The sequence below is a fragment of the Diachasma alloeum genome, unplaced genomic scaffold (assembly GCF_001412515.2).
Source record: "Diachasma alloeum isolate Michigan unplaced genomic scaffold, Dall2.0 Dall_scaffold_00211, whole genome shotgun sequence".
NCBI classification, from domain to species: Eukaryota; Metazoa; Arthropoda; class Insecta; order Hymenoptera; family Braconidae; genus Diachasma; species Diachasma alloeum.
The window spans coordinates 333178-349246 of NW_021680376.1; the positions used below are offsets into that span (position 1 = coordinate 333178).

The 16069-nt window shown below is 37.8% G+C and overlaps 2 protein-coding genes across 2 annotated transcripts in view; one reads left to right on the forward strand and one right to left on the reverse strand.

The window, feature by feature from the left end:
• Window positions 1-137: 137 nt before the first annotated feature.
• LOC107036745 (histone acetyltransferase Tip60) lies at window positions 138-3124 on the forward strand. The gene is made up of 5 exons (XM_015254889.1): window positions 138-234; window positions 344-401; window positions 823-891; window positions 1411-2536; window positions 2694-3124. The coding sequence occupies exons 1-5, from the start codon at window positions 190-192 to the stop codon at window positions 2800-2802; spliced, it is 1407 nt and encodes a 468-aa protein (XP_015110375.1). The 5' UTR covers window positions 138-189; the 3' UTR covers window positions 2803-3124.
• A 3341-nt stretch (window positions 3125-6465) lies between these two features.
• Window positions 6466-16069, reverse strand: part of LOC107036846 — a 33159-nt gene continuing 23555 nt past the window's right edge. The window contains exons 9-17 of the mRNA XM_029126010.1: window positions 14005-14107; window positions 13309-13481; window positions 12827-12987; window positions 12495-12775; window positions 10695-11738; window positions 10212-10367; window positions 9516-9667; window positions 9293-9402; window positions 6466-8838 (exon numbers count right to left, since the gene is read on the reverse strand). Coding sequence (XP_028981843.1) covers window positions 8161-8838; window positions 9293-9402; window positions 9516-9667; window positions 10212-10367; window positions 10695-11738; window positions 12495-12775; window positions 12827-12987; window positions 13309-13481; window positions 14005-14107 — 2858 coding nt within the window. The 3' untranslated portion in view covers window positions 6466-8160. The remainder of the gene's footprint in view (window positions 8839-9292; window positions 9403-9515; window positions 9668-10211; window positions 10368-10694; window positions 11739-12494; window positions 12776-12826; window positions 12988-13308; window positions 13482-14004; window positions 14108-16069) is intronic.

Below are 16069 nucleotides of genomic sequence, written 5' to 3' on the forward strand. Positions count from 1 at the left end.
CCCCCCCCCCCAGCAGTTAATCCCAATCGAGTCAAGTGTATCGATTGTCCCACAGTCGAGAAGGAGAAATCGACCCAAGCGAGGCCTTTTAAATTTAGTTGATGTCCGATGGCGCCGTAGTCAGTGCTTCGGGCGCTTCAAAACAATCTCGTGTTTGGAGTCGGTTCATTGCGATAATTATTGACTGAAATGATTGAGGAGCACGACGAACGCGAGACAATATGCGATTCTGTGGTACGTAAATATGTTTCCATCATTCAGGAAACGACGAGATGTGGGCGAGAGCCATTCGGTGAGCGAAATTTACGAAAATACAAATTTATAACCTCACTTATTGTTTCAGAATTCATTGGTGGAAGGATGTCGCTTGCCGGTACGAATGCACAGCACCGACGACTGGCGTGAGTATTTTTACGATAAATCCACTCATTTTTCGAGTAATTTCAGGCAATCGACAGAATTAAAAACACATTAATCAACTCGTTGAGTCGAGTACAGTGAATTGATTGTGTTTGCTCTGTGACAGTTATTCAAAATATCAAATTTTCAATCAATTATTTTTAAAACTCACTCGTTAATTGAACTGTAAATGAATTTATATTTCATATAGCAAAATATTGTTTAAAGAACTGTTGTGAATTGGCCTGAAACTTCTGCCTATTTTTCGACATTTGAGGTTATGTCACGCATGTCACTTGTTGAAAAAAATACCCTGTATTTCACCTAAACCTCTGAATTCAGAAATTTCCCATGATGAATGATAAATTGTTTTTTCTATTAATCTATCTGGAAGTTAATTGGCTTCATTTTTTGAAATTGCAGCACTGGCCGAGATAATAAGCTTGAAGGAGATGAGGGGCGCGAAATTCTACTACGTTCATTTCGTCGATTGTGAGTATGACCCCTCAATAAAACATTAAACTTGTAAATTATGCTGGGGGAAGACTGCAGTTGTGCAATAAACTCAAGGAGGAAAATCGACAAACTTTTGAATGCTATGAGAATAATTTCCGAAATTATTTTATAAATCGAATGGTAGAATGATGCTCTCTATATTATGGAATGAATCTGAAACATCATATTTGAAGAAACTATCAGAAAATTCACCTTCAGAGCAATTTACGAAAAATTCTAAATTTTGTTAATACCTAAATTTTAACAAAAATGATTCAATTCCATTGATTTATCAGCAAGCAATTAATGAAAAAGTCTCATAATAAATCGATATAACCCAAAAAATCCAAAACTTAAATTTTAACGATTTCAGTTCTTTCATTCGAAAGCAAAAATTTACTAGTCATCTCATATACTCAAGGGGATTTTAAAAAAACTCATGTGTCTATTTTTCCCCACTGGCCCTTATATATTTTTACCCAAAAAAATCCTCTAAACAAATCCGACAAATTCCAGTCAACAAACGGCTGGATGGCTGGGTAACGGAGGACTGCCTGGACACCCGAAAGGTGCAGTACCCCAGGAAAGACGGGCTGGCGCCAGGCACAGGAGCAGCGACCCCAAAGAAGCAAGTGCCAAGCAGGCCCCCAAGCCCGGCAGTCATCAACAGTGAGCCAGTCAACGGTTCAGCAGCAGTGCAAGCAGCGATACAGCTCCAACAGAAGAAATTATCCAGAAAGAGAAAAGGGACATTTCTTGAGAACGAAGACTCCCAGGAGGCGCCAGCCCCACCGCCACCTCCACCTCCGCCAGTGGCAGGTCAACCAACCACTGGTCCCAGACCCACAGGCTCCCTCGTGGCCCACCATCACGACGATGTCGTCACGAGAATGAAGAATATAGAGCTCATCGAGCTCGGCAGGCACAGGATAAAGCCCTGGTATTTCAGTCCGTACCCACAGGAGATGGTCAACTTGCCATGCATATACATCTGTGAATTTTGCCTCAAGTACAGAAAGAGTAGAAAATGCCTGGAGCGACATTTAGTGAAATGCAATCTGAGGCATCCCCCTGGCAACGAGATATACCGAAAGGGCTCAATTTCGTTCTTCGAAATTGACGGGAGGAAGAACAAAAATTATGCCCAGAATCTTTGTCTCCTTGCTAAACTATTTCTGGACCACAAGACACTGTATTACGACACTGATCCATTTTTATTCTACGTCATGACTGATTTTGATTCACGGGGCTTTCACATCGTGGGCTATTTCTCGAAGGAGAAAGAATCCACTGAGGACTACAACGTCGCTTGTATTCTCACACTGCCACCCTATCAGAGGAAGGGGTATGGGAAATTGTTGATTGAGTTCTCGTATGAACTCTCCAAGTTCGAGGGGAAGACTGGATCGCCAGAGAAACCACTCTCCGATTTGGGGCTGTTGTCTTACAGGAGCTACTGGGCCCACACCATATTGGATATTTTACTGAACGTCAAGCCTCTGGTGGAGAATGAAAAGGCACAGATTACCATTAACGAAATTTGCGAGCTTACGTCCATCAAGAAGGAAGACGTTATATCAACGTTGCAGAACTTAAATCTCATCAATTATTATAAGGGGCAGTATATTGTGACGTTAAATAGGTGAGTCCATGGATAAAAATTCAATGCGATTAATTCATTTGAGAATTTCAAGGAGACGTTCTCAAATTAAGAATTGCCATATTCAAAAAAATTATTTCAACTCCCAAAAATTATTTTTGTCAAGCAGTTTAATTAACAAAAAATTGTCTCCTTCCAGGGATATCATTGAACAGCATTCAGCTGCGATGGAAAAGCGATCAATAAGAATAGACCCAAAGTGTCTGCATTGGACCCCAAAAGACTGGAGTGTCAGAGCCAAGTGGTGAAACAAATAGTGGTACAGACCATAAAAATACAAGTGATTGAGACAAATATTGGGTGGTGATAATGTACGTGTAAAGAGAGTTAACGGAGGAACATTTTCTCGGTAATGCAACCGATTTGATGGACACCATCAATTTTATATTAAAATCCGGCTAGTCTGGCACTAACTACTGTTCCTCGGGAGTTGGGTCGTGTGTGTGAAATCATCCAGTTTATTCACACCAACAAAATCATTCTTTCCTTCAGTTACACATAACTTGTAAGATTCTCACCATCATCAATAATTTGTACAAACTAAAGTTTAAAAGAATGAAAGAAATTGACGATAAAAGAAATAGAAAAATTGTAAATAAATGTGATTTTATAATGAATGTTTGGGGATTTTTTTCCATCCACCACTTTAATTAATTGTTTATAATCATTCTCATTGCAAAAAGCAATACGACCGATGAAAATCATGGTCCTCAATTCATCAGATGTTAAATTTTCATATTACAATAAATGATTTGCTCATGTTATAATTTCTGTGCTCACTGAACAAGATTTTAATCATAATTACAATTCAATTCCTTCTAGAACACACTTGAGTGTGAATTTCTGGAATTCAATGTTTGTTGATACTCTGGTAAAAGTGCGTGCCCACACTGTTATCAATTTTTAGTTAGTTCACACGGTAATTCAATTAATCTGTTCTTCATCTCATCAATATAATTTCGTGCTCAGAATATTGTCATCTCGTGTTTTCAGCACCAAATTAAAAATTAAAACTTCATTTGGAATATTGAGTCACAGCTTCTTTTTATTCATATGAGAGATTTTGTATTTGGATATTAATATTATTTGTTCAAAGTTAAAAAATCGATCATCATTTTCACTATATTGCATTCAGATTCTCCTATCCTTAACGTCAAAAATGTGAGGTAATCTCATAATTCTAGCTATTAATTCTAATCAACTGTGTTCGAAGAAAACCTTAGTAAACGCATTATTAAGAAAGTAGAATCATTCCATATTCCAGTTTACTCATGTTTCATAGAATGGCATTCAATTCTCTTTTGTTTGCTAGGCGGACTTCATGAAAATTCGACGCAAGACGATTGCCCTCATGAAAACCTTACTTTCTCCATCCGTTCGAGATATCGCCCATGTTTTTTTTCAGAAAGAAAATTCAAATATATTTTTCAGTGATAAATTCATTTTATTCAAAGTTTGATATCTATTTTCAGATGATTTCGAGTTTCATAGACAATCTTTCACACAAAATTATTGCTTACTCTGCTCTATTACATGATAACTAGCTGCAGGAGGAAATTCAATGAAATAAATTAAATGAGAAGGTATGCCTGATTGATTCAGGTACACACAACGATAACATCACAGTAGCAGCACGTAATAATACTTCACTTACTCATGATTCATTACGTTTTAATTTTTATTCATCGAGCAACGAAGCCGCAAATTACCTCCTAAACTTCGTCTTGTCCTTCTTCATACTCTCTCTGATGAGCGCAAAATTAAACGAGTATTCTTCACCGACCATTCAAATAAAATAATGAATGTACAGAAATGACGATTGCAATAGCAATGACACGACTCGAATTTTTGATTAATCGATACCATGAAATATAATTCAACGAATTGAACATCAGCGATTGTCTATCTACCGAAGAATAATCCATATTACAATAATATTCATATATCATTTATACACAGAGTCGGGATAACATCGAACCGTTTGTATTATTTTATCATTTTTCCTTAATCATTGTCTCAATTTAGAAATGGAACGCATCATTTTTTTTTATTTCAATCGAGACACTCTCGAATCGGACATGGTGATGACCGACTGGACGAAGTGTTAACAACAATAACAACAACAACAATGATGATGATGATGATCTGGGTTCGATCAAGAGGCCTTCGCTCAGAGGGACCCTGAGACTATTTTTCATCGAGAAAAAAATCGTCAATAATTCCATCAGTTCTGAATTCCAAAATTTCAATTTTTTTCGCGTGAAATTTTTATTTGCGGGAATTTTTTCTCGGTGAGAAAATATGTCGCTGTTGGCGAGAGCGGGGCAAAACGGGTGCTCTTTGTTTCCATAATTCAGAAAGGAATCGATCAATTGAGTGCGATCTAGGGGTAAAAATGATTCCATTGCCTCAAAAATTCAACGAGTCTTTGAGATTTTGAAAAAATTCACGAGTGCCCGGTTTGCCCCCTCCGCCCATCTGCTTCCCAATAGAAATAGAACGATGAAGTGACAGCGTCAAATTAATATATTTCCACACGTAGAAAAGTGGAGTCTCCAATAATCGATGCGACTCATACATCATAATTATATCATCCGTTATCTAACGACGCATTTTATATCGTATATTTTCCCTCTGATTACCATTCAGCAGATATTATCGAGCGATGAATATCGTTCCCCTTAAATAGACATAATTACGTTAACCAGTGTTTTGCAGTTTTTTTTTCATCCGTAACTGCAAAGGTTGCGAATATGATTTGGCTATACAACACGTAATATTGATGGCGAACTTATTACAATTCAACACATTTTCCTTGTGGACGTTTTAAAAACAACTCTGAGGTCTGTTGAGAGGTGACTGATGAATGGTAGAAATTACCGGAGACTTGTTCCTCGGAAAATTATGGTTTTTCCGCATTTGAAAACAACGCTTTTCAGATGCTCATCAATATGGGGAATAATTTTTTGAGGAGCGATTTTCCGCGAACGAATTGCAAAATCAAGTATAGAAGAAAAATAAAAATAAAGTATAGAAAACGCGGAGAACATTGTTTCGGAGATCAATTTTTCGGGGAACAGGTGCCCTAGAACCGTAGAAATCTAGATGAGGAATTCTCTCGTGAACCGCCCATATTTTTCAATTCATTTTGATAATTCAAATGGATCTTAGAGAATACTATGGTACATCGAACTTCATCAAATCTTGTTTGCTTGGGCTACACTAATATGTACAGATGTCAATTTCTCAATACAAATAATTTTTCTTTACGAATGATATGTCTGGTATTTATAGCATACTGAACGTTGAAAAATATACCTCGATTTTGTAGAATTCATGTTACATTCCGAAATTTTTATCAACCATTTTTGTTCAATAATCAAACACAAATGGGGTGGAGTTGATCTGCCAAGTTGTACAGCCCTCGCTCATCGATTTTCAAACATTCTATATTAGAATCTCTGTCTTAGAGTATTAGAGATACAAAATCTACGATAGAAAACAGAATAGACATTAAACAACGTTATTTTCTTTTATCTCACACTCATTATTAACACTTGTTTTATTATTTTTCTCGTTATATACTCTCAATAGTATGTTCATCAATTAATAGCAACATTGTTGTTTATGAATTCATATAATATATCTATGATTTTATCTTCAATTCAGGAAGCCTTAAATTTTTAACGTTATTAGAATAGGGAATTTCTATAATACAGATTGTCATTATCGGCAAATTGTCATTCCTTTTGTATTTTTTGTTCCCCACACGCGTGGAAGAATCCTATTGTGTTCCAGCGAAAAGTCAAAAAGAGATGTCTTGCCGGCATTGTTGCACGAAAAAATTTCAGAGAAAAATCTAGCGCATTCGATAGAAAATTCGATTGGATTTCTATTTAACTTCTAGTGAAGAAATTTGATGAAAAATGTCCGATAAAAGAGATTTCATAGAAAAAATCAATGAATTTTCTTTCTTCTAGACGACTTTTTCTATAAAAATTTCATGACATGAAGTTTCCAAATTTTTTTGTTTGATTTTCTCAATGAAAAAAAAAAGAAAATTTGAGCCGAAAAATTCTACAAAAAATATCTAAACAGAATAAATGTTAATTTGAAAAATCTAATTCTAATGACTTTTGCTATGGAATATTTTTTATTGAACATTTCAATAGAATCGGCCAAATATTTACTACACCGGAATTTTACGGATTTCTATCGATTTTCAGGAAATAATTGAACTGACATTTACAATTCGCATTGATTTTTTCATGAAATTCCTCGAAATTTCCGTGGAACTCAAACACGATAAAAATTTCCAAAAAATGTACCGAAAATTTCAGCCAAAAATTTTTCGCAGTGTAAAAAGTTCACCAGAATTATCCGTCGAATTCGCTGAGTTCTTCTATGAATTTTTTCGTACGTCTTCCCAAGATGGTGAGATACAAAATATGATTCTTTATATCTGATCACCATATGGTGATCTGTTCCTGCGTTTCACAATTTTTTCAAAACCATTGAATTTTGATTCTCGTGAAACTTGAACCAGTGGTCAGACTCGGGAGTTTCCACGGCAGAAGATCAATTTTCTCCACAAATGAAATGTCCAAATACGACATTTTTGCGGACGCGAATTCATTTCCTGAATGACGTCAGTTCATTACGCTTAAAAAAATGAATAGACTGGCCACTCGGTTCTACGGCTAAACTCCTCAACAAATAATAAAAAAATTAATAAATAATGCTTTTAAAATTCATTGATTCATCGAAATAACCGGAACTCCAATTCATATTAATTTATATTAATATTCGTCAAAAAAACCTGGTCAAATCAACTTTGGAAAAATGAACATTTCGTTAATTCAACTTTTGTCAAATTGAACTTCCGTCAATAAAGCCTTCCGGTGATCTTGTCTTTCGCAAGAATATAAATAAAACCTGTAAAATAAAGAAACAATTCCACAGTAATATTACTTCCTAAAATAAAAAATCCTCGTCTTCCTAGAAAAAACATGACAAAAAAATTGAATAAAAAAATTTTTGCGGAGAAATTCAGCCCGGACAGAGACCACTCAAAAGAAAATTCACTTTGCCTTACTTTCTAGTCAATCATCGCTCCATCATTGAGGTACATTGAGCCTTATCAACTCACGCAAATACGTTCTTCCCACAAACACCTACAATTACATAATTTATCTTATCAATCGAATTATAATCACCTCGAATTGTGCTGCCATTCTCGTTTGATTATCTCACAACCCTAGCATAAAACATAACTGCCACCATATATTCTCAAAATTCTCAATATTTCATTATAGTTTATGATGAGGTGTTGGGATATCGGGTCCTGCCCATAAAACAACGTACAAAATAAGCAGTTGGTGGTAACACAACGATACCAAATTGGACTGCCAGCAGCAATTAACATACACCATATTCTCCATCAAACACTTCCGTATTCATCTGTCATCTTTAATGCATACGCACCAAGAAACATTATTGTATAATTTTCTACAGATCTTTCGGCAGAAGCCCTCGACTGCGATTTTTTGTAAAAATAACGTTGAAACGTGAGCCAAGAAAAATAGACATTTTTTAACCAGCGATGTTCATAAACCCCAGTCGAAACTGTCCTGATTATCCACGTTCTTCTGAAAGTCCTCCAAAAATGAATCGGAATTTCGATACATTCCCGAATTCGCTTGGAAAACTAAAGTCTCTAAGATCCTCTCGTTTTTAATAGCTCTCGTCGGCAGAACAATTCTGATCAGTTCGTGGGGAGTTATTCGATAGAGTTTCAAATCTTTGCTCAATCTCTCCATGATACACTTGAATTCATGCTTAGCATCACTTTTATTATTCGTTTTTACTTTAATTTTGTTCTTCGCCCAGTTGAGCATCGCCTCGAATTTCTCAATCTCAACAACTTCGAGGCCACGACACATGATCGTCTGTACCATGGACTCACTCAGAGTTAGAAAGCCAGGATTGTGGAATAGCTGATAGGCCCGGGTCTCCACGAACGCCAGGATCATGTTCACGAGTTCGGAGGCTGATGTGTAACGCCAGTAGTAGTTTTCCAGCGCACACAGCATTATGCAGACTATCTCGATTCTGAGGAATTGCTTGGCGTGGTGGAAGCAGGCCTGCAGGAGATCGGGTAGGTCGTAGTGTTCGGCTGCACATATCAGGCCTGGGATGTTGCTGCAGGTGAGGGGACAGGAGCCTGTGTGGAGGTAGTCCAGGAGAATCCCGAACGTCTCTGGGTCGAATTCTATTATGTCGAACTGCAAAATGACGAGCATCGTTGCATCATTTACTTTGAAATTACAGGACAATCTTCGCACAAAATACTAGACAATTTCCATTTTTCATGATTGCGATTCCTAATGTGAAACACGAATGTGTGATTAAAAGAATTATTGAATTATCGATTCTTTTTCAAAATAACAATTTAGAAACTGGGAATCAGGTAGTTTATTAATAGAGGTCTGGGGATATTGATTGTTTTAAACTAATTGCAGATCTTAGATCGTGACTTTTTATTATGTTTTTCAACATAAATTGTCTTTGATTTTAAGTAAGAACAAATTACTGTAAACAAGATGTGGCCATTAGGAGATTTTGTATCTCAGGGTATAATAAAATGCTTTCAATTCAATTAAAGGTCTTCATAAAAATTGGGGTGGATTTTGTTTCGTTTTATTTATTTGTCCATTAAAAAAATGGACTTGTTTTTACCTCAGTTTGCGCCAATTTCGCTCGATCCACCTTCTGAGCGTCTGCACAAACGCTCAGTCGGGGAACGGCTAGGGAAGCTCCTGGTTTGTCCTTATCTTTCATCTCTTTATCTGAAAAAAAAAATTCAGGGTAAATCGGGGCGGGGGAAACTGGATGAGGAGCTAAGTCCACTTGGATTGTTGACTGCTCCCACTAGGCTTATAGTTTGGCGGAAAATCCTTACTACTGCAATCCTGGGAGCTCGTCCACCGCTTTCGATCCTCAATCTGCAGAGTATTGCTGTGCTTCCTGATACTCCTGCCCCAGCCAGCTGTGATAGTACCCAATCGCGAGAAGGCTCGTTTCACCATTGGCGATGATGGCACACTTTTGGGCCTAAACAAGTCAGAGCCAGTATCTCACAGAAACGGTAAGTCGGCACTTCAGGGTATGGGAAACGCTAATGTCTCCGATCTTATTTGAGACATTTCACGGGCAATTGAAAGGATCAGGAGAGCTCACTCATCTTTCAGATATTTTTTCCACGATCGGAATGTAATAATTCCAATCCCCAATGCTTTGTTCTCTTATTGTATATTATTTCACAACATTTAGAAGTCAAAAAGAAAAAATTGTTCTCAAAAATATTCAATTTTTAACGCATTTATAAAAAAATGCCACTGTCCACTTGTTTTACAATTTTTTCAAGCATGCGGTGCGTTCGGGAAGAAGGATATAGAGATGGATGTGCCATAAAACAACAAAATACAACATTAAGATATTTATTAATACCAACTATCATCTTCGAATCTCACCATCCTTTTTATCGTCTCACATTCACAATTTTAGTGTAGCCTTTCATGAATCGAATCGAGCATTTTTTTTCATCACATATTTCTTCGGAGGACGGTGAAAACGAGGAAATTATCTGTCAACGTACCTTGGACTCTCGATGTCCGGTACTTGAAGGAAATTCGAGCTCTTGGGTTTTTGGGGGCTGAGCAGTGTCGGCACTGGTCGCGCTAGTAATTCGGCCACCGGTACTTGGGGACTTCCGAATCCTGTTTGAATGCCGTACAGCATTTCTTGGAAGACTCTACGAAGGAGTTACAGATGAATATTCCAGTACAAGATAAAAGAAAAAAAATTTCCCAATTTTTTTTATTTTTATTTTTTCTACCAATGAAAGATAATTGATAAATCGTATTTTAAAATAAGACAGTTACAGATGAATATTCCGGTACAAAATAAAAGAAACAAAAATTTTGTCACAAAATTTTATTTTTTATTTTTTTTTTTATCAGTGAACGATAATTGATAAATCGCATTTTAAAATAAGAGACTTGAAATCGTTGAAGTAAAGTATTTTCCGGGACGAATAAACGCCTAAATAAATGAATGAATAAAATACCCTCGAACTCACCTGCTTCGAACCCCGAGAATGGCCCTCACCCCGATGAACCTGACCTTCTGCTTCTGCTGTCCGGGAACCAGAAAAGCCACATCAAACAAATTGGCATTGAGTTCGATATTAGCAGCATTATTAAGAAACACCCTCGTGAAGTCTTTCGCGAGCTGATCATAATCCTCGAACTGATCCCGAACAGAATCCAGAAGTGGCGACGATGGTCGCATGTGCCCAATGGGCCTCCACGACCCCCGCCTGTAGGGTTTAGGAATCTGTCCCGTCTCCGCGTGATTCGCTAGATTGGCCACAATGTCCTCCAGCATCTGACTCCTCGTCCTCTCCTGCATTCTCGCGAATTTCGGGGCTGAGTAACTCGCGCGCTCGCCATTCACGATTTTCGTGAGCATCCACTCTCGAAACATGGGCCCTTTCTCGAATATACTCTGCTCCCAGAGGTAGGGCTTGTACGCCCCCACTTCATCCCTCGTGACAACCGAGACCTCGTACCTCGTGACCTTACGCTTGATCCTCGGACTGACCCTCACAAGAATGAATGTGTGTAAAAAATGGGACTTTATACAGGCTGGACTGAAATGTGTGTTGTCAGCCTCCAGGAACACCACGCAAACAATGTCATTCCCAATGTGACGTTTGCGCTGCAATTTCTGGGGATCGTGTTTTTCGTACGGCAGCATTGTGGACACGTGGAACATGATCTCAATGCCACGCCAATTGGTGTAGACTGAGTACAGACCGGTGAGGTCGTGGACGGTGTCGAGGCCGCCCTTGTATTTGTCAAAGCCCTTAAGACGCACCTTATCGCCGAGAATTTGCAAAAATTCTTGGAATAACGCTGTGTTATCATTGTTATCGAGAATTTCCTCCTCGGAGTACTGGTTCTCTCGCACGTAAATAACGCCGACTTTCAACTCGGATTTAATAAAGACTTGATCTAATTTGAGAAGTTCCTCGGGTGTATCAGGAAGTTGGCCGAGGGTCAAGGGGGGATTTATGTTGACCTCTTTACCGAGACTTTTCACAACTTCCTCGCGATTGTATCTGGGAAATTAATCCGTCGGAGTTAGAAACTGGTTAAGGGAGTGGATACAGATAAAAAAATGTAGCTTATTTTGAGGTTTCTAGTCCCAGGATAAGATTTTTAAAGGTCTTAATTAATTTGAATTTTAAGGAATGTTTAATTTTGAAGAAGTCAATAGTTAATAGTACTCACCAATTTTTAATTATTAAATTAATCGCCAATTAAATTTTCAAATTCAGAATCCTTTTGTTAATCAGATCGATTATTTGGCTAATCGAAAATTCCTTTTAAGAAATTTAGAAATGTTTGCCCAATAATCAATTTACAATCCCATGCTTTTAATTATTTAATTCATTGCCAATTGAAAATTGAATTATTTTATAAAATAATTTTATAATTTTCAAATTTCAACCTAAATATTACTAAATCCAATGGATTCTTAGATATTCTTAAAGGGAATTCTAAAAGTCTCAACTCGAGAACTTCAAAAATCTCAATTTGAGATCATGCGTTACAAAATCATCCTATTTTTTTTTATTGTAAAGCCCATCATCTAATGTATCTGTAGACAGAAAAATTTATATTTTGAAAAATATATTTAAAAAAATTATTATTATTATTATTAATTATTGATTATTTATAATATTTTATAAATATTTTAATTAAAATATTATTCTATTATTTTTTGATAAAGAATATATGAAAAAAAAATGGAATTGACCCACATTATATATTTTTTGATGGGGATGCAAGATACCCAAAAATATTCTTCTTACCGATCAGCGAATACACAACTGGCAGGTATCAACCCGTGAACAGTGTAACTGATCGCCCGAACGAGTATTCTGAACTGATCCCTGCCATTGATAGTCTCCTGCTTGATACTGAGAATAACGGGGCCCAGATCCTCGTCATTCGTAAAATAATTCCAGTGCTCAGAGCCGTAGAAGTACTTCTCGTACGTCTCCTGCTCGACTGAGGTAAGTTCGAAGCCCTGATTTTTGTCCCACTGCTCCTCGATAACGGTCTTCTTCCTGGGCCCATCGTCGTCATCCAGCTCATTCTCCTCGAAAAGACAAAACTCCTGCCTCTGGCGGTTGATGGAGGCCCTGTCCTGCAGCTCCTGCTGCTCCTGCTCGGCATCAGTGATATCGCGATCGCTCGCGCTCTCGTCCCAGATTGTATCCGAAGTGATCTGTTGCCGGGAGCACTCGATCCAGTAGCCAGGTGTGGGTATGAGATTGTGGGGAAACTCCTGGCAAAACTCATCTGGAAAATGTCGTCGGGGGATATGTTGCAGTAACAAACTTTCCTGACATCACTCAATGGAAACTTTAGGACAAAGGCAAATTCATCACGCAATTTTGACATGTACCGGGATTAATATTGATCCGGGGACAGCCTCGTAGGATTATGACCGCCAGCGAGTCACTGTAAGGTAGAACACCAAGCTGTTTTCGTACAGGGCTCGGTATTCGAACTTAGAGTGAACCGATGGGGACTCACTCGCTTCGCATTGGGTTCGGAGACCATCTGGCTAGATGCAAAAGTCAATTATTTCAATGCCGTTTTCGTTAATGAGGGAGTTACCTGAGCAAGCCTGCGGAGGCAACGGAAATATCAGTGTCGTTGATGATTTTCTTCGGGCAACTGCGCAGCCTAAACTTTGGGGCTTGAAGCTGCGCAACTGCTGCATAAAATCGGAACACTCCATCAGCGCCACGTCCGCAAAATGCAGATCGCAAAGTATCTGGTTTTTAAACCTAGGGCATAAAGGAACTTCAGGCGACTACTTGAGGATGGCCAAGTAATTCGGGACATTTTTTTAGGTTCTTGAAATGGAGTTCATTGAATAGAAATGTCCAGTGGAAAATATTCTATAGAAAAAATGAATAGGATTCGATTTTTCTGCACAGCTTAAGCTGTTGGGATGTTTTCTGTGAAAATTCCTCGGCTCGAATTTTCTGAATTTTTTTGGTTGACTTTTCTCGTGAAGAGAGAAGAAAAATACAGTGGTAAAACTGGAGAAAAAATAGCCAAAGTACTTAGATATCCTTAAGACATTTGAAATCTTTAAATAAGGTATTATTTTGAATAGACATCCAAAAGAATTTCCCAGCGCATTCGCTAGGATTTGCTATAAAATATTGTCCACATCGTCCACAATTGAACTTCCCTGGGTCTCTCTATTTTCAATACCACGAAAATAAATGAGAGCCCGCGAGTGTCTCATGTGCCATCCGGTAACAAATGGCCCTGATCCCAACTAATTGTCGGAGTACTCACCGCCTTGCCCTCTTCTGATTGGGTCCTGTGAGATTGAGGCCACAGCTGTTACATTTCAGGCACTCCTCGTGATAGTGGTTGTTGTCGTAGGGCGGTGATGGCTCTGTTTTCAGTCCCCCAATTGCGAATGGCATAATAAAAATAGAGATAAGAAATAAAAATGAGAAGGGCCGAAACGGTTATTCCTCTCCACCGAATTTTACGAGAAAACGAATAAAACGTTTGGTATTAATCAAACGTCTTTACCCGATATCTTCGAGCCCTCATCCCCGGATGGAATTTATTTCCCCAATCTTTAGTTTTTTTTTCGCGCATCTCACTGTGGCCCCTCGATCTCGGACTGCCTCCCAGCGACAGGCAAAGAAACGGCTCTACAGGGTGTGGTCCCTCTTTCCTATTTTTCCTTATTTTTTTTCTCTCCCAGCGTGACTATCAGTTTCATTGGGGTCGAAAAAATCTTCAATGGGGAGAGATTCCAACGCGTATGCCCAAGAATTTTCATATGACGGCGGAGTAATCCTTGAGCTCGCCGGGATTAAGCCGGAACACTTTAGAATATCGAATTCCATCTGCGATCTAATTACGCATTCTAGTACTTACATTCGTTGAATACTTCATGCTCATTCCTCAGACCCTGAACTTCTACATCAAAGTTTTCTGGGTGGCCATGTGTTGCAATTTCAAAAGTCCCTTTTGGTGGAGGGGAAAGAAAATCGCGGAAATTTTTGCACGTTCTTGCAAATTTGTTTGGCATAAATAAACATTCAGCGGCATAGAGTAAATATTGAAGATGATGAGTTCATAAAGTATTCACTTTAAGGATATCCAAGTATCTTTTAGAATATTCAGCGGCATCAAAATTACATTTTGCACAGAATTTTTTTTTTTTAATATTCGTGGTTTATAAATGAAAATAAATAATTGAAATTGTCTACACTTTCGGAAACCCCATTTTTTAATATGAATGAATTTGTTACGATTGTGAATAAATGATTTTTGTGGTGGAAAATTGATTGTTTATAAATAGGAAATGTTCATTATTTTCAAAAATTGCAATTTTTTAATTATTTCATTAATCTTCCTCCAAAAGTAAAATTTCCATTTTTTTCAGATTTTTAAAATGTTTTCCAACGGTTTCATATCGGGATTCAAATTCAGACGGGCGAAGTTTAAATAATAAATTCATCGTAAAATATTCGGAAAATTAGGGTCAAATGGGGCTCAGATAAAAGCTCTGATGTTCGACTACAAAAGTAGAGAAGGAATTCACTGGAGAAAAAATAGCCAAAGTACTTGGATATCCTTAGAAGAAATGTGGCATATGTTACGAATACATTTCTTGAATAAATTTCAGCCTCAATTAATTTAAAAACGATTTAGTTAAAGAAAATGCAAATTAATATTTTTCTAAATTATTACTGGGCAAATATAACCATAATTGTATATACATTATTTTTTTAAATATATAAATAAATATATGTATTTATTTATTTTAAAAAATGCGATGGCTAATCTGACAAAAAACGTAATAAACTTTTTTTTAAAAGAAGTTCTTGGAAGTGAGGGTGACTTGTCTAGCTAGAACTGAGATTTTCGATTCTCCACCGACTCCCGAATTACTCAACAGATTTTGCATTTTTCAGTCGACTCTACCAATACCCGATGCTCGTTTCCATTTCTGGGCTCTCAGCTTTTATTCGGCTGACTGAATAATGTACCGATCGAAATTCTCCGCGTAATGTCCCATAATGCCGCCCTCCCCCTCCCCCTCACCCCGCGTAATGAGACGAGACCGTGTGACGGTGTGGAAATACGATACGACTGCGATCGCTATCTAATTTGACTTCAAAACCGAGCCAAGTTTCCAGAACTAGGGTGTAATGGCTCGTCAGGAAGCTCGGCGCTCACCTCTTCGCATTTCCCATTGACAAACTTTCCGGGTATTCGTGCTAAGAGCAGCGGGAAATTTAACTATTCGCTTCGCTGTTGAATTATTGTCCGCAGAGAAAAAAAAGCTTCGATTTTCAGGGATATGCCACCAGCCTGTAGTGGCGACAAACAGTTT